Consider the following 22,983-nt stretch of genomic DNA (forward strand, 5'->3'; position numbering starts at 1 on the left):
GAATTCGTACATTGGCAAGCCGTCTGGTCGTTTCCACTTCTAAAGCAGGAAGCTGCCTTTTGCCTTTAGTGAAGGCAGGAATGTGCAGTTTAGCGCAGTAGAGACCTAAAGTATCGGCTGTATCAGAACCTGTGTCTGCAAGGACAACGTCACCTTGTGTTAAAATATCTAAAATGCCACAGTCTTCAGTGATGTGTTTGTCACCTGTCCTGCCACCCCAGCCTTCTGAAATGAAGGGTATCACTCCTTGTGGGCAAATTCCAATAAGATACATTGAGGTATTGCTGCCCTTGTAGTTGGACCACGCCTCACCCCTTGCCTCAAGTGATGATGGCCTTTCAATCCTGATTTCAAAACACTCTATTATGACTGCCACCTTTGACGCAAAATAATCGAGGAATGCCTGTGGCATAGTCTTTTGAATCTCCTGTCTCGAAGTCCATATAATTTGCGATTTCAAACGCCGAAACGCTGCGTGCAGCAATTTGTCGAAAATTCTGCTCACTGTCGAGTCTTAAACACAGAAACGGTATCCAAGACCTTGCACAGGGAAATTCCACTTAAGCTTCATGGGGAACACAACAAATTCCTCAAACTTTCCAAGGCCATTTTGTGCAGTGTGCTTTACATGACATTCCACAAGCTCGCAAATAGCAAACAGCATGGGAAAGCTATTCAATCCCGTATAAAACGTAACCTTAGCGTCGTCACCATGAAATGATGACTCCGACATCTCTAGCTTGTTTTTTTTTTCTGCCGTTGTGGCACGCAGCTCTGCAGCAAGTCGCTTGTTGTCTTCCTCAACAGCTTGGATGTCTTGTACAGTCATGGCAGTCTGTACTGCTATCTCTGCAACATGGGAAGTAAAATTATTGTTATTAGCTCTACAGGTTACACAAATTGTAGTATCTCACTTATGAGAAAGTTGTGTTTTGTGTGTTAACACCGACCTGCTCTCGACTCCAGGCGCAAGCTGCAGCTTTCGTGCGGCGGGTCATCTGCAGGCGTCACCTCTGCAGTGCATTCGTCCTCCGATGACTGGCGCGTCGCTGCATCGGCGATAGCTTTAGCGGCTGCTTTCTTCTGCCGCGCCTTCGTCCGTGCAAAACGGGCGGACATGCCAACAGCTGGTCTTTCGCCGGGCCCGTAACCCAGGTGCGGCGTCGGCGCCCAGTCCGTGTTCACGTCATCCATAAGGCCTGAAGGTCTTCCTGGAAAATTTAATGTTGGTGCCGTGCGCACAATGTTACACGCATTAACTCATTTTGCTACGAAGAACACCGTCTCAGCAAACACATAGGCGACGGCGAGGCTCGTGTACCACAGTTCATTACCAGCTGCAGCTGTCGCGGTAAACATCTCCGACAGCGACCGTATGTAGGCTTATGACAATCAATAAAGTTTACTTTTTCTTACCTGTGATAAACTTCCGACCGCATACGCGAACGTTGGCCAGGTTTTTCAATCCTTTCCGGTTGATCCGTGCGAGCCAAAGGCTTCGGCGCTTCTCCGAAAGGAGCTTCGTGCGCTCGCACTGCCAGCTAATCAGTTTCGGTAAACAGTGAAGTCCAACACCCGGCTGGGTGTTTGTTTTCTGCGCAGAAGACTTGCTTCTGCTTCCGCAGCCGAACGTGGCACACATCGGCATGATGACACCGCGCAGAATCAGAAATACGAACGCACGGACGGACCGCATCCCCTGTAGGTTTGCGTGGCTTGGCGCTCTGCGCCCGCGGTTCCGCTCAGTAGCTAAAGATGGCGACACGTATCCCAGAAGCCCTCGTATGTGACGTCCGTGAAAATTATGTATAGTTAAACCGCACCGAATTTTTTGAAGCGAAAAGGTTCACTACGCTAGGTAAAGCAGTCTTCGAGTAGGCCAGAGAATAACCGTGAACGACCTTCAGCTAACGACTCGTAACCTTTCCGGCGTGGTTCGGGTGTTCACCGACATATGTGAGACAGTTATCACGCGGTTTTCTTTTCTCAAAACGAATTTTCATTTCCATTTCGGCGCCTGCAGTAAGCCGCAGCCTGTGTCAAATATGTACCACAAGCGGAAAAATGAAAGTGAAAATTGGTTTTGGGTGAAAGAAAATGGCGCAGTATCTGTCTCACATATAGGCGGACACCGCAACCGCGCCGTAAGGGAAGGTATAAAGGAGGGAATGAAAGAGCAAAGGAAGAAAGAGGTGCCATGGTGGAGGGCTCCGGAAGAGTTTCGACCACTTGGGGATCTTTAACGTGCGCTGACATCACACGGCACACGGGCGCCTTAGCGTTTCGCCTCCATCGAAACGCAGTGCCGCGGTCGGGTTCGAACCCGGAAATGCACGCGCTGTGTCCCCCTTTCCACTGCCAACAATAATAATAATAATTGATTTTTGGGGAAAAGGAAATGGCGCAGTATCTGTCTCATATATCGTTGGACACCTGAACCGCACCGTAAGGGAAGGAATAAATGAGGGCGTGAAAGAAGAAAGGAAGAAGAGGTGCCGTAGTGGAGGGCTCCGGAATAATTTCGACCACCTGGGGATCTTTAACGTGCACTGACATCGCACAGCACACGGGCGCCTTAGCGTTTTTCATCCATAAAAACGCAGCTGCCGCGGTCGGGTTCGAACCCGGGAACTCAGAATCAGTAGTCGAGCGCCCTAACCACTGAGCCACCGCGGCAGGTAACACTGCCAACGAGAATCTCAAATTGCTGCGCGTAGCAACAGTAACGTCACTCGTGCTCCAGATGGAGCCAGTGCGCGCGTCAGCGGCACGCGCGGCGACGCTACTTCGTCAGACGTCTCGTTGCAGTCGAGTGAGTTGGATGGCTCCCAAGCGGCCCAGTGAGAAGCACCAAAGGAAGCCCGTTTTCCCAAAAGCAAACGCCAGAAAAAATTGAGACACTTTGGAAATTCTAAAGTGTGCTCGGCGAAATCTGTGGCCATTCGACTGGGGTGACATGTGGAAAAAAATTTGGCTGTGGTTTAGCTCTGGTTAACCCTAGTTGAAATGCAAGAGCTTCGATCGTTTCCTCGGCACATCGGCTACGCAGCGTCTCAGTCCGACGCCCTCGAGAACTCAAACCGGTCTCTTCCGCAGTTGAAGAGTCACTCCGCGACGTGGCACGACTTCTTCTAGGCGCATCTTCGTTACGACGCTTCTCGACTCGTGCGGCGCGTTCTTCTGGCGTTCCTTGAGCGCGATCTCTCTTCCTCGCTTCGTTCTGTCGTTGTTGCCTATCTTTCGCGTTCTATATATATATATATATATATATATATATATATATATATACCCCATGAGGCCGCCACGGTGGCTGAGTGGTTATGGCGCTCGGCTGCTGGCCCGAAAGAGACACGGTTTCGATCCCGGCCGCGGCGGTCGAATTTCGATGGAGGTGAAATTCTAGAGGCCCGTGTACTGTGCGACGTCAGTGCACGTTAAAGAGCCCCAGGTGGTCGAAATTCCCGGAGCCCTTCACTACGGCGTCTCTCATAGCCTGAGTCGCTTTGGGACGTTAAACCCCAATAAACCAATCCAAACCAAACTTCCCGCGCGAGCCGAAACCTCCTCTCCCTCTACCCCAGCGGAGCACATCTGGTGGAGCGAGCGGAGATGGCAACGGCGTCGACGGCGGCGCCATCTGCTGGAGCGCGGCTGCGGCGTTTATACGCTACTTCGACTCAAGGTCGTTCATCGGCCACGGCATATGGCATACGGCGGAAGAGCGCGACAAGCCGAAATGGCTCGCAGGCTGGTGTAGTAAAGCATTCGCTTTAAAAAAATAAGACATGGGCATAGTCGGTCTAATGGCCACAGGGTTTCGCCGAACACACCCAATAAATTTCAAAGTGTCTCAATTTTTACCTCTCTGTTCCCTTTCACCCTCTAGATAAATGTAAAACGCCGTGTTGTGCGTGCAGGCTACTTGCCTTCTATTTACAATCGACGATCGATGCCTGTAGCGGCTGCCTTCTGTCACTACAAAGCCATGTGTAGTTGCGTACAATATCTAATTCTTCTTTAACTACACCTCCGGCGTTTACGGCGCAAAAAAAAGGGTATCCGAACTATTTCTACTACTTATTAGAGTCCACTGCGTAAACGAGACAGCTTTTAATTACCCTTTTACAGTGGAATTCGATGCGCAACTAAACTCGTGGCTAATAATAATAATAATTGGTTTTTGGGGAAAGGAAATGGCGCAGTATCTGTCTCATACATCGTTGGACACCTGAACCGCGCCGTAAGGGAAGGGATAACGGAGGGAGTTAAAGATGAAAGGAAGAAGGAGGTGCCGTAGTGGAGGGCTCCGGAATAATTTCGACCACCTGGGGATCTTTAACGTGCACTGACATCGCACAGCACACGGGCGCCTTAGCGTTTTTCCTCCATAAAAACGCAGCCGCCGCGGTCGGGTTCGAATCCGGGAACTCCGGATCAGTAGTCGAGCGCCCTAACCACTGAGCCATCGCGGCGGGTAAAAAAAATTTATTTTCTCGCGTTGGCCGTGTTCCATTTTTCGTCAGAGAGCAACAGCGCCGCTCTGTGGCGCCGCTGGACATTTCGCTGCCGCGACCGCAACGCAGTGACATCTGTCGCCGCTCACAGTCACAACCGAACCGACATCCGCTTCCGGTGTATCGAAAAACCAGGTGTGGCCGCTGTGGCAGATTCTCACGCTTTTTATTATGACACAAACTCGGAATACGGACCGTGGACTAAGAATTCAGAGATCTTGCTTTGTCCAGAGTAGATGTTCGTTTATTTTTAGGTTTTTTTTCGGATATGATTTGACCGCTCATTAAGCTCCCGAAAGCATAAATTTCCTGTGTGCCGGCGTGGTCTAGTGGCTAGCATACCTGGCTTTCAGACAGGAGAGCCGGGTTCGAACCCCGGCGCCGGAGTTTGGTCTTAAGGTGTAATGGTTAGCACTCTGGACTTTGAATCCAGCAATCCGAGTTCGAATCTCGGTGGGACCAGCGTTTTTTTTTCGTTGCCGGGTTCAAACCCCGGTGTCGGAGTTTGGTCTCATGGTGTAATGGTTAGCACTCTGGACCTTGAATCCAGCCATCCGAGTTCGAATCTCGCTCGGACCAGAGTTTTTTTTCGTTCCGGGGTTCGAACCCCGGCGCCGGAGTTTGGTCTTATGGTGTAATGGTTACCACACTGGACTTTGAATCTAGGAATCCGAGTTCGAATCTCGGTGGGACCAGCGTTTTTTTTTCGTTCCCGGGTTCGAACCCCAGCGTCGGAGTTTGGTCTTATGGTGTAATGGTTAGCACTCTGGACTTTGAATCCAGCAATCCGAGTTCTAATGTCGATGGGACCAGAGTTTTCGTTCCCGGGTTTGAACCCCGGCGTCGAAGTTTGATCTCATGGTGTAATGGTTAGCACTCTGGACTTTGAATCCAACAATCCGAATTCGAATCTCGGTGGGACCAGCGTTTTTTTCTTCGTTCTCTTTTTTGCCACATTTAGGTTGTTTGAGCGAATGCTTTCCAAAATAACTATAATTATTGTTCGAAACAAGAAAAATATTTTCACAGCCAAACTGTCAGCCGAGGTCGAAGTCCGTTACTATGTAAATCATCATAATTAGGTAATGGATTCACCAAACTGACTAATTAACATGTAACTATCACGGTCTGGTGGCTAGCGCCAAATTGAGTTTGAAGCGGCAGACAAGACGACGACACGTCTGCTTTTGAATCAAAGAATAAATACTTTGAAGGCCTGCAGCGGGATGAGATGCGGCGTCTTTTGCATACAAAGCGATAACTAATCGAATATGACACGCAAGAAACCCGGTAGAAACGCAGCGTCCATAGATGACCTGTTGCAGTGCCTACTGTGCCCAAATGGGACCGCGGCAGCTGTGTTTCGATGGAGGCGAAACGCTAAGGCGCCCGTGTGCTCTGCGATGTCAGTGCACGTTAAAGATCCCCAGGTGGTCGAAATTATTCCGGAGCCCTCCACTACGGCACCTCCTTCTTCCCTTCTTTTTTCACTCCCTCCCTTGTCCCTTCCCTTAGGGCGCGGTTCAGGTGTCCCACGATATACGAGACAGATACTGCGCCATTTCCTTTCCCCAAAAACCAATTATTATTTATTTATTTCGGGTCCTACAGTAAGCCGCAGTCTATGTCAACTGTCTACCACAAGCGGCCGCCAGGCGCATCAAGACCACGGTGTAACAATATGTTCAGGTGCTGACACTGTACACGGCGGTGCGGCCAGATCTTGTTCGCTCCTTTTTGTGCTTCTCCCGAACGCGAACAGATAGCGCCACACAATGAAGGTTTCTCTAGTTGCCGAGCTGCGGCGGCCGTTATGCAAATGTTTGGGCGCGTTCTCACGTGTCCTAAAATCTGGCTATCGAAGCGGATTCGCTCACCGGAAAACATGAACCTGTTCTCATCTGTTGATACCTGGGCGAAGCGGAATCGCCGCGCCGCTGCTGTTTCTCGCTTTACCACACACTTCCCGGACACCACGCCACCGCTCGCGCCGTACACAGATATGGATAGAAAAGAGCACAAATCGACGCTGTCTGTGTACCATAACCGTATACGCACGCTTACGTACAGTCGCGGACAGAATAAAATGGACTAATACCGCATTTACACGGGCGACCTTAACCACAGTTAAGGTAACTACGGTTCCCCGTAACTATAGTTAGCCGCGCTCACACGGCAGACGAAACTGCAGTTACGCCACCTAACCACAGTTACCCAAACCGAGCTTGCTGACCATCGTTTGCTACCTTAACCGACAACATGGCGGCGCCCGTGGCAGCAGCAACATCGAACGACTCGTCCTCCCAGAGTTGTGTCATCTGGCTTGATTCAACAACCGCGACCCTGATACAGCCCTGATACACATCTGACACAGATCTGACCACGCGCAACGCTCGGATATATGCTGTGATTGTAGCGGAACTGAACGCCGGGCTGCTGCCGGGACAAGGCCCATACACCAGCAAACAAGTGAAGCTGAAAATGGAAAACCTCAACAAGAAATACGGTAAGTGCAACCTTTACCGAACGATGCTCGTGCCATCGGGTTCTTGGCGCTGTTCTCGTAGTGCAGCTGAACTGCTTAAGTCAGCCTCGCATGTGCGACAGTAGCATGTGTTGTCGCTGGAGCAACGCGTCGATTCTCTTCGCCGTCGTCACACAGTTCTGGAGTGTCGAAGACGATCTTGAGAATGCATTGTTGAGGTAATAAGGACTCGAGAGTAATGTCCTCAGGCAGGAGCAGCATACGCAGCACTTAGAATCTCCGCTCGTGCACGCGTGCACGGCGCTGCATGCAAACTTCGTCTTCCTCGTTTTTATTTGCAAATTGCGAGCTGCAGCGCTGACAGCATTGCTGTACGCGTCGCTATTTCTGTCCACCTGCTAGAGCAACAATGTAGTTAATTGAATTTCTATATTTATTTCATATTTCTTTACCAGGCTTCACTGTTTACTAGCAGCATTTGTGAAGTAGTATACACAGTGCAGCCTGGGAAAGATTTATGAAAGAAATAAATCTAGAAATTAACCAAGTAAGATATTGCTGGAATGACAATAGTTGAACCATAATGCATAGTCGTGGCTTCAATTGCAAAGCAGCAACTAACAGGATGTAGTTTAGCCACATTGCAAATGTAAATTGCATGCATTAATTTCACCAGTACCTGTGCATATGCATTAGACACTTATCTATGAAATTTTATTCTTGCATTGAGAATTTGTACAATGAAGCTTAATCTACTGAGAGAAATGCTGTGATCACAACCTTAAAATGATTTTTTTTAGCAACACATTAAGTAGCTCACATCATTTTTATTTGTCTAGGCAGCTGCGATGGACAGGCACTTCAACTGGGTCGCCTGGTGTCTCATTGATTTTCTACTGGCAGCTCCGATTTCCTCGGCTGCCTTCCCATCAACGATGATGGGCGAGTCGAGGAAAGTTTAGAGGTAATTTGTGATTTATACCATTGCGTGTAATCTGTCGTTCAGATCACTTCAGAATTTTATTGCTGCTCATTTCTCAGTGCGGAACTTATACTCATTATAAAATGCTGGCCAACAATAGGTAATAAAGAACAGACTCAAGCAGTTGTGTAAGCCACTCCCACAAACATGGGCGTTGGCCTCCACGTCTACATTTTTGCCTTGTGCTGTTGTTCTTTGTCATGAAACGTGAACCAACTTGCCAAGCAACTCCCACTGCTCGTCCAGAAATCCTTGTTTTTTTTTCTAGCAATTCTACATATCGGTAGTTAGCTGATTGTCTCCCCATATACTTAATGTTACCATGCCAGAGAAAAGACCGCTTTGTTGTACAAGGAGTTCAATGTGCATTGCTGGTTTAGGTTACGTCATTTTTATTTCGGGTGGGAATCATGTCAAAAGGCACACACTGCGGATGGATACGACTTAAGTCTCTAGTAAGATGAAGTTATGGTACGCACCAGAATTTCGGTGCCTTTATTTGTGTGATATATTAATATTGCTAGTGCTGTATGACAATTCATCTTTCACACCTCTGCCTTTGCAGCCTCACCTTCATCCTTCTCTCTTGTAGATACTCATCTTCGTCCATTGATTCTATTAGCAACTGGGCTTGAATACTGTGGAGTAATACAGCAACCTGTGGATCATAAACTGTTATTGCGAACTGTTGTTTCTCTACAGGGACACTGAAGGGAAGTAGCAAAGAGATAATAAATTTCTGTGATGTCTGTAATGTCCAAGTAATTCAATAAAACAAAGTGGCGGGCTAGTTGGTGATTCATACTTGGAATGAACGACAGCGCAAAAATAAGGACAACCACAGAAGAGAAGCGTTCTTTGTGTCGTGTCCTCTTCTGTGGTTGTCCTTTTTTGCGCTGTCTTCGTTCGAGGTATATAAGTAATATCTGTATTGTATTGCGTTTTTGTCTATAAGCTCTTTGTGCATGCTTTCTGTATTTATTGCCATTTCACATAAAATACTCAATTGCAGGTTCAGTGCTGTCTATTCCTTCTTTCTGTATCATCCCATTTTTCGTGCTGCTTTTAAGCCTTGAATGATAAACCAACTGACCCAGCAATCCTTCCTTTGGAACCATTGGACAGATTGGTGGGGGGGGGGGGGGGGTGCAGAGTAAGCTACTCCCACAACCATGGGCATTATAACAATCTGGAGCGGAAATGCCACTTGCGTCTTCAAATCGCAACGCCTAGATGTGCCAGAGTTCGCACATCACTTTCCATGTACTTCTGTTCAACTCAACCTCATCAGCTCGGTTTACCCTTGGTCAACCATGCCCCACATGCTTGCAAATGTTTAACATATTGCTTGTTATTGACATTGATCAGTTTGGTATACTGTCTTGTTCAGCTGTTGATTCATTTATTTATTTGTACATACTGCGAGCCATAACTTTGGCCCAAGCAGAAGTGGCACACAATTATAAAAGCCATAAAGCCATTAGCCGCAACAGCCACAAGTCATTTAAAGGACATAAAATCCAACATTCATCACAACACCAACACTAGGAGCCGTACAAAAATTCTCCAACTCCTTCACAAAATATTTCCAGTCACATAAACCTAAAGGAAGGCGATTGCACTCCGCAACAGTATTCAGGAAAAAACTGAACTGAACCCATTGGTTCATGTGAAAGTTGGGGCTAAGGAATGCTGATGTACATGTCTGGATCTTCATATGTCTATTTAGTTATGTTCAGGAAAACAAAAATTTGAACCGCTGCCTTCTTTCCAGTTTGGCCATCACAAGTTTGTGTTTTTCTAATATATTGTGGAAGCGGATGATTGCCCTCTTTTCTGAGATGATAACATGCTGACTTGTCTGTTTCATCATGTGCAGCTGCCAGTTGTCAATGAGGCACTGGACGGCTCAGAAGTGCTCCTTTCATGGGAGGACAGCCTGCCTGAAGGAAGCAGAAGAGACGACCTCGCACAACTTGCGGCCAGCTCTCCCATTTACAGTGCCAGTGCTGCAGTACCTGTACTGCAAAGCACAGGCAACAGCAGTGGCGACACAAGCAGAGCCAGTGCTGGCGCGAGCAACAGTGCCACTGCAGGGGCAAGGAGCAGCGCCGGTGCTGGCACAAGCGCCAAAAGAAGGGAACCCCAAAAGAGCCGCCACAAGCGACAAGGATCTGCTATAGAGCAGCTAGTTGCCGTCCATAAAAGAGAAAGCGAGGCAGCAGCAAAGGCTGACCACAAGGCACACAAAATGCGCAAGATAATGGTGCGCCTTCAGAAGGAAGCGAATGCCATAAATGCAAGCATGGTGCAGCTGCTTGCAAAATTTCTAGACAACAATGAAAATAATAACTCGCTCAATAGAGAGTGATCAAAACAGCTGGAAGTTATTTGATATTACAGCATGTGAGATGAAAGGTCTTTTACTGCTGAAAGTTTAGTGTTGTGCTTGACAAGGTACCAACAAGTTGCTGATTGGCAATGTGGCAACACGATGGCCAGTTATACACGAAAATTATAAGCAATCAGCAAGTGATAGAATAGCTGCCAACACGCAGACCACGTGACACAAACACAACAATGAAAAAGGTAGTACAATGGCAATGAAACAGCAACATAAACAGCAGTGCTCAACAAGAATGAATAATATAAAAATGGAAAGCTCATGCTGGCATTTTACTGCCGTCTGTGAGCAGAACTGTTTGAAGAAAGAGATTTGTTTACAGGAAGTAATGAAATCTTCATTATTAGTTCATTAGAGATGCATGTAGGTGAAGGTTTGTTTGTCATAAGGAATACTAGTAGTTGGTACGAACCACTTCGTTTTGTAGTTTAACAAGAACCAATAATTAACATCAGCTATATAATGCAAGACTATTTTCTGAAAGCCTGGCCACGACAGCGGCTTTTCAATGGAGGTGTAAAGCAAGACACTCGTGTACTGCGCAATGTCGGTGCATGTTAATGAACCCCATGTGGTCGAAAACTCTGCAGCCCTTCACTATGGCATAACTCATAGCCCAAGCCGCTTTGGAACGTTAAAACTCCATAAACCAAACCTATTTTATAAAGGACATGTAGGTTACGAAAATTACACTAGTTGTAACCCTCATAACCTTCACCCCAGTAGGGAGTATGCATCATGTGCGTGCAATGGTAGCCATTTAAGGTGAGCCGAACCCAGAGTCTGCTCCTTCAATAATGTGTGCGTAGCTCTGTTCAGGGCACTTTCCTCTTGGTAGAGGTGTCCTTCTTAGCTGCTCTTGAGTTCCCCACGGTCTGGGTTCTAGCTCAAGGCAAGGTGCTTGGCCAGGGCGCCCCGACAGCCACACCTGACGTCTCTTCCCGGTTGCTTGTGCACACCGGCTGAGGCCGCCTGTCATCAGCGCTCTGCACCACACCAAACTAGCTTGAATCACAGCGGTCACTAAGCTGCTCACAAATGTTGTACAGCACACAACCAGCACGGATCACATAACTGACATTGTGGATGTCATACTCAAGGCCCTTCAGCACCATTCTAAAGTGTGCCTTGACACGTCCAAAAGCATTTTCGACAACACGTCTGGCACTCGGCAGCCGGTAGTTAAAGGTCTGTGAGGGGGACCCACAGGCACCTGGAAGGTGTACAGCTTCATCAGGTGCGTCTGCAAGGGGAAAGCTTGATCACAAAGAATTGTGCCAACCCCCACACCTTCAATGGGCTACGTTTCTTGTCGGAACAACTTACTAGCCAGAGTAGCTGGCAGTCGAGACTTCTGAAACAGTGCCGGGTCATTGTTCCTACCAGAGCTGCCAACATTCGGGCATAGGAACCTGTATGTGTGGTCGACGACAGCAAGTAGAGCGACACTGTACCACCCCTTATGATTGTATTATTCAGTAGCTTCTTGCTTTGGGGGGCACACCTCGATATGACAGCCATCCACTGCACCGACACCTTGAGAGAAACCACAGACTGCTGTGAATTTACACATGTGCTCGTAAAGCTCAGCTGGTGTTGGGAAATGCACAAATCGTGCTTCCAACTACTCCACTACCACGCCGGAAAATTCGCGAAATATTAAATTAACGCAGTGACTGCTGTGAATTTACACATCTTCTCGTGAAGCTCAGCTGCAAAATTCGTGAAATATTAAATTAACTGACGCAGTGCTCACGCCAAACAAGTTGGCAGCAGTCCGCTCTTCTGCTGATGTTGCGAGGCGGTACAAGCCGATCGCCACGCGTTTCTCCAGCGGAATCGCTTTCCGCATGTTGGTATCTTGCCGGCTCATGCTTACACAAACAGCCACCGTGTACCGGAATGTGCCGCGGTTGATCCGAAAGTTTTCTCGGAGTCCGCTGTCCGGAAGGTGCGGAAGTGTGGTCTCGTACCACAAGTCTGGGAGCGGGTACTCCGACAGATCACGGACGGACAGGTGCACCGCCGCCAACAAAAAGAGCTTCGGACGCCCCCGGTGTCACTTCCTCGTCTCTTCAAGCATGACAATTTCAGCGCTCAGCGCCAGCATCTGTACGCGCAGGCGTTGTAGCGCTACCTTATGCGCCACGAATGCAGCCCAAAATTGAGCGTCGCCCTCGTTCACGACAGGCCTGCTAAGGGCCAACATAGGCTTGACGCACAAGACGTCCGAAGGATCTTAACTACACAAGCACAGCACTCACTGTGAAAGAAAAGCCACGAAAATAAACAACGATAGCAGTGAGCAGCGATGCGTCACAGCGAGCAGTCACGGGGAAAAAGAGGCTGAAGTAGCCAAAGTAGAACGCGCAGTCGGCTACGAAGTCGACTGTGATCATTGTTTAGAACTTGTTTTTAGATTTCGGCTAACGACAACCACAAGTACAAAGAAAAAAGTTTTTAAGCCGGCCTTAGCACAAGAAACAACGTTTTTCCTCTTATGTGTTCTTTTCAACGTAGCCCTGTTTAATAATACGCCTGAGTGGGCGACGTTTTAACTTCAATGAGGCAAGTATCACATGATCTGTTTCGTCGCACTAACCGAGATGGCTAAACTGTGTTTAAGCGCGGCGAACAGCAGTTAACTCTAACCGTGGTTAAACGCCTTAACAGTAGTTAAGCTTAACCACGGTTAAGGCTGCCCATGTAAAGAGGGTATAAGGCTCCGGTTAAGAAGCGCGGGTCAGCGCCATCTAGTGGAAAAGCTGCCTGGTGTCGAGACCTATCCATGAGCATGCGCGCCTTATCTAACTCGCAGCCTCTGCCAACTGCTCACTGCTGCTCGGTACGATCAAATCGTAGCGAGTAGCGCGAGATGTCGCCGCTTTAGGTGCCGCAGATGATGCGCTGTCGGAATGGCTTGCCGCGTGCAATCGTTCTTCCGCTTTCCGCGTCCAGCTCTTGGTACTGGTGAAAACATTTATTATGTATCCATATATAGAGAGAGGTGTTGGGAGTGGAGACGATGGTGTTGGATCGGCTGTCCGAGTACCTCCAGTTCTTGCGGCAGCTGTCTGCTGCTGCGTCGGTGCCGCCGCCGCGGCTGCATTCACTTTTTCTACCGCGTGAAAAGAAACCCGCATAGACGGAGGCCGAATGGCGCGGCGTGTCCCCTCGTAGGTTAGGAATTCTCGGTTAGCTGCGGGTCGCGAGAATGAGGGCGCATGGTCCACTGTAGATACTGGCCGCACGGACGCTGCAGGTTTTTTAGCTGTAGATGTAGCTTCTTGCGTCTGCTTTCTCTACAGATAAACTCCACAGACCACTGTGCTCTTTTTTTCCCTGGAACATGAAGTGCTGGACGCCAGGTAAACCACACGTCAGGCTTGAAGGTCTACCGCCGACAGCTGGAAATTATAGGGCTTTCCTAAGATTGACTGGCAGTCACCTTGAGGCTTTTTGGTGGGTAACGAGTGCGATGGGCATGACATAGCAGGAGCTCTCTCGAACCTTATTTCTCTCCATTTACAGGCACATATCAGAGCTGACATACAGCGCACAATTTCAAAAAAGTAAAAGTTCGTGACCTAGTCATCGATACTCTGCCGAACTACAGCACTACCCCACAGCAGGAGAGCATTGTATGCGTGTTTTGCTGAGTTTTATTGATATTAACAGATGGCTACCGCTCTCTGTGATGAACGCCTTTTATGCACTTCTTTCGTTGCGCTTGTATCCTGTGCCGTCGCTTAGGAGGGCGACCAATTGATCAATGGGAGCGACAGAGAAAGCGCGCTTGCTAATTCGCACTGGAAGAAAATCATCTCGAATTGCTAACTAGCGACTCTTTCTTCGCGTGCTGCATATTCAGTAACTTGCAAAGTTTCCTTCTGCAGCCAAAACTTGTGCTACGTAGATTCGTCCGTAAAAACTTATCTATAAATTTTCGATGGTGCACTCAGCCACTTTTCCTGCGTATTTCAGCCTTGTCCTTCTTTGTGATTCTGTGATTCGGGGCTTCTGGTCAGCCATGTGGTTCTGCAGTGCAGCTTGTTGCAGCCCCCTCTGAATGGTTTTGCATGACACATGCAGGGAGAGCGCCTCTCTGATGTCTCTTTCAGAAAGAAAAGGGTCTCCCACAGCCGCGGCAACTATCAGCTGGTCCTCTTTCGTTATGCTTCGTCGCCCTGTACGGCGTCCATCCCAGAGTCTGGCTTCGTCTCGGTACGCTTCGTTATGCGACTTATTGCGGTTCTTGTTACTCCTGCATGCTCCTGCAGATTTCCCTCTGGCTTACACATTCGATGTAAAGTCGTACTATTAATCTCCATTCCTCAAGAGGCACTCGAGCCGGCATATGAGGTCAAGTTTAAATTCCTTGTTCTCGTTTTTTTGTTTCTCGCAGCCCAACAGGTGGCTTGCGATGTAGTACTCAAGATTTGTGAAAAACGTCTTGCATGCAGCCGCCGCGGTGGCTCAGTCGTTATGGCGCTCGGCCACTGACCCGAACAACGTGGGAGCGATCCCGGCCGCGGCGGTGGAATTTCTATGGAGGCGAAATTCTACGGGCCCGTGTACTGTGCGATGTCAGTGCTCGTTAAAGACCCCCCCCCCCCTCTCCAAGGTGGTCGAAATTTCCGGTGACCTTCACTACGGTGTCCCTCATATAGCCTGAGTCGCTTTGGTACACTAAACCCCTATCAACCAAACCATCTTGCATGCCTGAACGAAGTGCGTCCCAGAACGATGGTCGTTGCGACTACCGGCGAAAGACAATTAAATGAGCATTCTTTACCGCTTCAGTCATGCTCATTTCGTTTTAAGGATATGACAAGTTTGTCTGCGCCGGCTTCGCTGCCGTCTGCCCTTCGCTGTGCACTGCAAGCCACTCGTCATGTCTGGATTCGGGCACCGCGGGCCCGTGGTGTGCGGGGCTGCCGGCTATTTTCTTTTCCGTTTACTCGCCTCACCATTTCTTTCACGTCTTTATCTGTACGCTGTTAGTTTTGCTGCCGGCGACACCAAGGCGACAGTCCTCAGCGCGAGAGTAGAGTGCGGAGAACTATCTAACCGGCAAGCCTTTCCGACAGCGCATCAGCAGCGTAACCTCGCGCTATTTGCTACGATGAAAGAGCGCCCAAAGCGAAGTGAGCGATTTGGATAGGCTGAGAGCTAAGAGGGCGCACGTGGTCACGCAGAAGTCTTGGCACCAGGCAGCGTTTCAACTTGATGGCGCAGACCCGCTTTTTTTTAACCGGAGCCGTGGTCCCTTTTCTTGGCTATGTTGACATGGTCGTGTACGCAAAAACGTGTCCACAGCAGTTGTGGGGAACTCAGAAGAAGTAGCGTCAAACGAGTGGTTGTAATCGAAAGAGGATGATGTGAGGATGCTGCGGAAACAAAAACTTCCGAAATCGGACGAATAGTTAATTAGAGCCAAAAATGTCCAAAAAGTGAGCGGGGTGAAAGCAAAAGTGGCGCCAAATTTGAAAACGCTGGAAGTGTAGGACCACGTGCCTGAAAGTGTGGGCAGAGCCGACGCGTGGCGCCACATTTGAACTCCCGAAAAGAATGCTGGGATGAAACGAGGGCTAAGGTAGCTGTTCACAACTTTTGTAGGGGGGGGGGGGGGGTCTCCAGTCAAGCCACCAAATTACTAAGAAGATACCCCTCAAGCAGAGAGGTCTCCCTCATATGGGTTCCTGCTCAAGAGGGCATTCAGGGGATGAGGCTGCTCCCATCCTCGCTCGAGAATTATACATCCGAGCTGCTCTGGAAGTACACCTGAGTGGGAATAAAGACCCCCGCATAACGTATAAAGGAATAAAAGAAACACCTAGACTGGATAGGAGAGCACTCTAACTTCCGGATAGGTCACTCACTCCAAAGGAGTGCAGGGCCTGAAGGAGGCTTCAGGTCAACAGATTCTCCCCGTACTCTATATACTACACGATGAAGACACTGGGGAGCCTGCGCTCTGCAGTAGCTGTCACAGAATCACTTCGCAAAATCACTTAATTTAGGAGTGCCCCGATTCTCCAGGGGTGAAATCACAAAGCATCCCAGACCTTGCCACCTGGGAAGAGCTGATCCGGAGCCACGACCCGGTTCAGCAAAGAATCGATCCTCATCAGTCAGGCGGAGACAGCTTACTACAAGTCTGTCTCCGCGGTCTCCGGTGCCGAGCGCCGGCTGGGAGGCACCCCCCTCCTTCCTGATTGCTGCGCCCCTATCGTGAGGCCCCATGATGACAGAAATAAAATTTATTCATTAATTCATGAAACGAGGGGAAATGCACCGGTAATCAAAATGCAACAATTAATTATTAAAAGTGTTGCGTGTTAATTAGACAAATTAAAGTGAATTAATGATTAATTGCTTGTGAATTAGGCGCGTTAATTGGTAAATTTGTCGTTAATTGTGAATTAAGGTTAATTAATGGTGAATTAAGGGAAATCAATAGTGTAAAGGTTGATAGGTGTGGGGCTCCAACCCCATAGCAGGCCACCGGTGTTGGGGGATTGCGCTTCGATCCCACCGCTGCCACCAGTTGTTATATGCGGGTCCTTGGTTCGCCTGGGCCAAGTGTCGCCAAGGTCGATGTCCACGGGTTCCGGATCGGGAGACTACCGTTATGTGGTGACGAAGAGACGAGATGGGCTTCGAGGTGGAGAAGAGACTGAAAGGGTTTATTTGAATTTTTGCAAAGTTCTAAAGAGTAAATCGGGAGATGGTTGATCGCTTGCCAGCTCGTTGCCTAAATAGGGTCCCCTGTCCCCAGGTCCCTAGTTGGGGAATTTAGTTCATTAGAAATGTGTCCAATCACTGTGATGTAGATCACGTGTCCAGTTTGTAGGGTCCGCCTTCCGGGACGCCTCCAACAACACACTCTTGCCACTTCTGGCAAGTTATGGTCCGCGCTGTCCAGGCAGCAGTGATGAATAGCTCGAAGCGGGCCCCAAGCAGCGTCTAAGCTCAGTCACCTTCAAGGTGAAAAACGTAGCGCAAAAAAACGAGGACACAGAAAGACGGACAACACACAGCGCCGTGTGTTGTCCGTCTTTCTGTGTCCTCGTTTCTTAGCGCTACGTTTTTCACCTTGAAGTTATGAACCAACAAGCCCAAGCATATACCCTTCAGTCACCTGCTCTTCACAGCGGTAGCGTGGGAAAGAAAGGCTGCCACTGCACTTTGCAGAGGGTTCCACGTATAAGAAAAAGCACTTAGGGTAAGACGAGGCTGTTTTCGAAGCACGAGGATTCCGGCTTCGTTGGCTTAGTCAAACACGGCCGCATTTGCCACGGCTCATTTGCAGCCCCGCGTCGCTTGCCGCCTCCCCCGCCGTCCCAATCTTCCTACCCCCTCAATGCTTGGCTTTAGAGCCCAACTGTCCACTCAGGACATCATGATTCAACTTAGTGAAGATGTAATCCCCAAAAGCAAGAACACGAGAGCTATTCTCGGATTAGACTTAAACAAGGCATTTGACAACGTGTCACACGAGGCCATCCTCACTAACCTATCGAGGCTAAATCCAGGATTCAGAACCTTAAATTACATAAGATCGTTTCTGGACCAAAGAACGGCAGACATATCGCTTGGTGGGGTGATGTCGGGGGACCCCGCAGGGCTCGGTACTCTCGCCGTTCTTATTTAACCTGGCCCTCGTAGAACTACCGAAACACCTCGAGGCCATCCCTAATCTCAGACACACTTTCTATGCCTACGATATTACCCTCTGGATTACGAAGGGAAATGATGGGGAGAAAGAAGAGACCCTACAAAGGGCCGTCGATACCATAGAAGCCTACGTTAAAACGGTAGGACTAGAATGTTCTCATCCCAAATCGGAGCTCCTAATTAAAAGAAACATTCTGAGAGGACAGAAATCCAGCCTCCGGCAGCCAACATAAGCATACAAGTGCAAGGCAAAGTAATTAAACAAGTGAGTTCCATCCGAATCCTTGGAATGATATTCCAAGAGAACCGCCAAGACACCGAAATAAACTAAAAATTAAACGCCTCCGTTCACCAAACCATTAGACTGATCCGACGCATAGCGAACAAGAGAACAGGAGTTAAGGAAAAGGATCTATGTCGGTTGGTGCAAGCCTTTGTCATCAGCAGGATGAATTACGCCCTCCCCTATCTACAGTTATGCAACGCTGAGAAACTCAAAGTTGAAGGACTCATCAGTCAAGCCTACAAGGCAGCCCTAGGTCTACCAGTCAACACCTCCACTGAGAAGTTACTGCAACTCGGCCTACACATCACGCTTGACGAATTGACTGAGGCCCATCGTAGAATGCAAGAACTCAGGCTCACTAGAACCAATGCGGGTAGAGCAATCCTAGAAAGGCTCGGAATAAACTCGGAACCGCTCAACGTGGATACTCGAAAAATCCCCTCCAACCTCCAAAGGTCAATGACGGTAAAACCATTACCGAAAAGTATGCACCCCGTCCATCACGAAGGCAGATGCAAGGCCAGAGCAAAAGCCCTAGCTAAGAAGCTTGAGGGCCGACAGGACGTAGTCTACGTAGACGCGGCAGCTTACCCAACACCCGAGAAAGCATTCACGATAGCCGCGGTGTCCGAGGAAGGCCAGCTCATAGCAAACGCGACAGTACGCACCAACTCTTCAGAAATAGACGAAGAAGCGGCAATCGCCTCGGCGTTGACAAACCCGCGAGCAGAAGTGATTGTCAGCGATTCAAAAGCAGCCATTGCAATTGCGCCAAGGGCAGAATATCTTCCATCTCCTTGGGAATTCTCAGGAATTGCCGGAAAGACAGGACAGACGTGGAATTGGTCTGGGTATCGGCTCACTCGTCAAACCCGGGGAACGAGACAGCCCACGATAAAGCTCGAGGATCTACCGGCCGAGCTGTGGACGCTAACTCGGACGTCGAAATGACGAGAGACGGCCTTAATACCTAACATGAGATTACTCAGCATTACAGGCTAGAAAGGCTAACTTTCCCTGCTCCGCATAAAAGCCTAAACAAAGAACAGGAGGTAGTGTGGAGACAACTTCAAACAAAAACTCTCCCTAATCCAGCTGTCCTAAGCCATATGTACCCGAATAGATTTAAGCCGGAGTGCAGAAAATGCGGTGGCAAAGCCACCGTAGACCACATCTGGGACTGTCCGAGAGATCGCTCAAGAGGCTCGCGCTCCCGGGCCCCTGGCAGACCTTGTTGCTCAGCTCCGACCTGGAAACCCAAGTACAGGTGGTGACGAGAGCCGAAGAGGTCGCCGCCAGTCTTCACTGACGGCCACCTAACAAGATCAACAAACCCATTTATAGCTCAAGCCGATAATAAACGTTTTCCAGTCCGAAAATCCCCCGCCGTCCCCTCCGGGAGAAGGACGTCGTTATGTCCCGGATGGGTCCGGCGTTGAGAACAAACGGCAGGTTCCCGAAAGCCGTTCTCAGGCAGCGGAGGGCCGTTTCACCCCGTAGAGAGCAGGGGGTGGGGGGGGGGGGGGGGGGGGATGGTTTCTTGTAGACGCCATCACCTGCATTCGTGGCGCCGACACCACTTCGACGGCCCTTTGAAGCTTCTGTCGATTGATGCTTCTCGTGGCTTGAATATGCTTGGCATGTTGGCGTCTCCAAACGTAACACGGCGCGGCGCGGACGATGCCACGACAAACGTGAAATGAGTATACGGCCCATTCCCCTCGACGTGTCGCTCTTGCGCCATTGGCGGTTTGCTGAAACGGCGTCATGATCACGTGAGACACACGGAGCGACGGCGCACCGAAAAAAATTTGAAATGAGTGTACGGCCCCTTCTGCGCTTGTACGGCAGTCGCTCTCTCGCCGCTGCCGCGTGCAGATGCTTTGTGCGCGTGTGTTGCTTCCGTGGTGCTTAATCGCGCGTTGTGTGGGCGTGTGGCATCATTTTTAACCCGCCTGTGCCATCGCATAGTGCAGCTTCAACGTCCAGACCACATCTAAAGAGAGGCGAAGAGAATCAAAGAGAGGCGACGAGTGCCGAGGAGGCGTCAGTGCTTTCGCATTACTCCAATGCGGGTTGCCGCAGTGATCTCTAATTTTTCTGTCCGTGACTGTACATTAACTGCAGGCACATTCCCTCTTTTGCAGACCGACTCGCAACGATAAACCCAGCCTAGTGGCGCCATCTGCTTGACAAGTAGCGACAGAATCGTCACTCGGCCGCTAATATAGGTGAGGTGAGAAGAAGCGTCACAGCGGTTCCCCAATTATGGCCAGTGAACGCGCTGAAAAAAGGTAGCAACAACGACGAATCCATTCCGAGGCGAGGGGTCCTGCTTTGAAGGGCGCCGCCATGTTTGTCGCCGCGGATTTTTTCCGGCGGCGAAAATCGGTCCCGGACCGATCGGCCTCGCCGCACCGATTTTTGGAGAGTGCGGACGCGCCCTCACGCGATCGTTCGGTGCCGCGGTGTGCACATGTGTGCGCTTTTTTAAGTGTGGCAAGTCACAAAACGATTTAAACTCCTGTCGACACCGAATAATTTTGGGCGACTTGGTGTTTGACTTGCTGGAACTGCATGGATGGGTGGAACAGCACCGATCGAGGACGCTGCAAAGCGATCCTTCCAAGCTCGTAATCGATATGCGTTCACCGCAAAGTTTTGTCGTTCATCCGCACGAATGCTTATAGCATAGTTAAAGATACCGACTCTTAAATATAAAAGGTCGGCCGCAACGCGCATGCTCCCAGATTTGGGCTAAGGAGTATACGGATACGTTCAGACATTGCTTGAGCACTGTAATGCGCCGACGCTGTGAGATATGATGTCCGCCGTGCAGAGATCATGGTTAACTTCGGCCAACTGGGGTTCTTTAATGTGCAGAGAAACCTCAAGGGCGTTTCCGCATTTCGTCTGCATCAGAAATATTGCCTCCGCAGCCAGGAACAGAACCCGCGCTCCTGTGCTGCGTTGCGGAATTAACGCCTCCACCGAAAGAGCACAGGGACCGAAAGAAAACCAAGTGTGCATTTGCGACGTTTTAAGGGCTAGTGCAGTGCACTCTTAGCTACGCGACGCGAAAATGGTTAGTGGAAATTAATTCCTCCTGCCAAGCTAATGCTGGGCTGCTGTCACCCTCGAGGCAAGACTGGCGTGCACCATACTTGCGCCACTGTATCTAGTCTGCGATGTCGGCTGAGAGCAGTTGGCCACTTGTTCATAAATTATGCCGTGCCACGAAATTCTGCATATTTGCTATCATGTTACCGGCATGTCTTACCATGCTTTGTGGCACCAAACTCTACAGCGGGTGGAAACTTGCCACGAGATCACCGACCGAAATTAATTTATCCGCTGCCATGGTAAGTACAGGGAACGCTGAGCACCTATAGAATGTTAAGTACCCGGACCAGTGCACAAGAGAATAAACCTTAGCACCACTAATGCCGATGAATACGGTGCTTCCACTTGAATGAGGAGGCGCCTCCAAGTTTCATGATGGGAGGAGAGCATGTTTATTGATCGCATGATGTACTCCGGTCATCTGTGCGCAATTTCTTGCGAGGGCTCGATGATGGAACGGCGTCTTTTTGTTCACAACAGGGCGGCCCCGAGGGCAGTGCGACAGCGCCGGGTGCGGGCCGCTTGCTTGGGTGCATGGCACACGTGGCTGCAGAGTGTCGTTTTCTAGGAAGCTTTATTGAACATGTCCTTTTTGTTAGATATTTTGGACACCCAGGAAATATACTGGGCACACCATTCGCCGACCCCCACTGGTTTCTTGGGTGCATTTAAAAGTGTCTTGCCATTGCACTCGGCGTAGAACGATTTTATATCGTATGCTCGGCAAAGTGCTTCGCGCAGACGTGGTCGTCCGGTTGCAGTATCCTATCTACTCTGGGGACTGCCTGGCGCCAAAGTTCTAGGCGAGCAGAATCCGACGGAGCTTTGAAGCGTGACACTTGGTCCGGACAGCTCTGGTAGTCCGATTGATTTGCATTTGGGTACGAAGCACTGCCTACCGATAATTGCGTCTAGTCGGCTTCTGTACCCGAGTGGACTCCTCAGGCGTGCCACAGCAACGACATACACATATCAGCCACTATTGAATAAACCACGACGTCCTTCAACGGCGTCGGCCCGCGCCCCCACGCGCGTTTGCACAGCGATCACTGCGGCTAGTCCCAGACCGCGACACAGAAAGATGCTTCTAGCAAACTTAGTTCGTGGGCACTGTGCCTACCACAACGTGGAAGCCAAGAACCTAGCTTCCACACCTTTTTATGCACTCTGGCAGCGCAAAACACCGACAAACACAGCCTAAAACGGCGCCGACAGCCGTGCAAACCGCTTGGTCGCGTCTGCCGCTCCGCAAGCAAATGGCCGCTAGGGACTCTAATGGCAACTAGTGTTCCCGTATATGCTCCCGCAGGTAGCATATGCTCACCGTGGGAACATATACAAGAACACTAATGGATGGATAAGGCTGAACCCTTTAAATCGGGCGGTGACTGAAGCCACCGAGCCATGACTTATGAAAGTTTACTCTTATCTTGATTTTAGCCACCCATCAGATAACCTTCGCTTGGTTACTTCTACCTGCTTAAAATCTACTTTCCCTTCAGTGTCCTT

The 22,983-nt window shown here is 49.6% G+C and overlaps 1 protein-coding gene and 1 non-coding gene across 2 annotated transcripts; one reads left to right on the forward strand and one right to left on the reverse strand.

Annotated features, from left to right (window-relative positions):
- Positions 1–514: 514 nt before the first annotated feature.
- Positions 515–1,194, reverse strand: LOC144114542 (uncharacterized). The gene is made up of 2 exons (XM_077648349.1): positions 951–1,194; positions 515–849 (listed from the first exon to the last, which is right to left on the reverse strand). Exons 1-2 carry the CDS (start codon positions 1,192–1,194, stop codon positions 515–517), a joined length of 579 nt encoding a protein of 192 aa, XP_077504475.1.
- Positions 1,195–4,904: 3,710 nt separating this feature from the next.
- On the forward strand, positions 4,905–4,976 carry TRNAQ-UUG (transfer RNA glutamine (anticodon UUG)). Its single transcript has one exon. It is a non-coding gene; the product is annotated as a tRNA-Gln (tRNA).
- Positions 4,977–22,983: the final 18,007 nt, after the last annotated feature.

Source organism: Amblyomma americanum, chromosome 1, assembly GCF_052857255.1.
Source record: "Amblyomma americanum isolate KBUSLIRL-KWMA chromosome 1, ASM5285725v1, whole genome shotgun sequence".
NCBI classification, from domain to species: Eukaryota; Metazoa; Arthropoda; class Arachnida; order Ixodida; family Ixodidae; genus Amblyomma; species Amblyomma americanum.

Bases quoted from the DNA above. Each gene is read 5' to 3' on its own strand.
- LOC144114542 (XM_077648349.1), bottom strand. From the start codon at position 1,194: ATGGATGACGTGAACACGGACTGGGCGCCGACGCCGCACCTGGGTTAC. The intron at 850-950 runs GTCGGTGTTAAC...CCCATGTTGCAG, and splicing joins GCGCCTGGAGTCGAGAGCAG to AGATAGCAGTACAGACTGCC.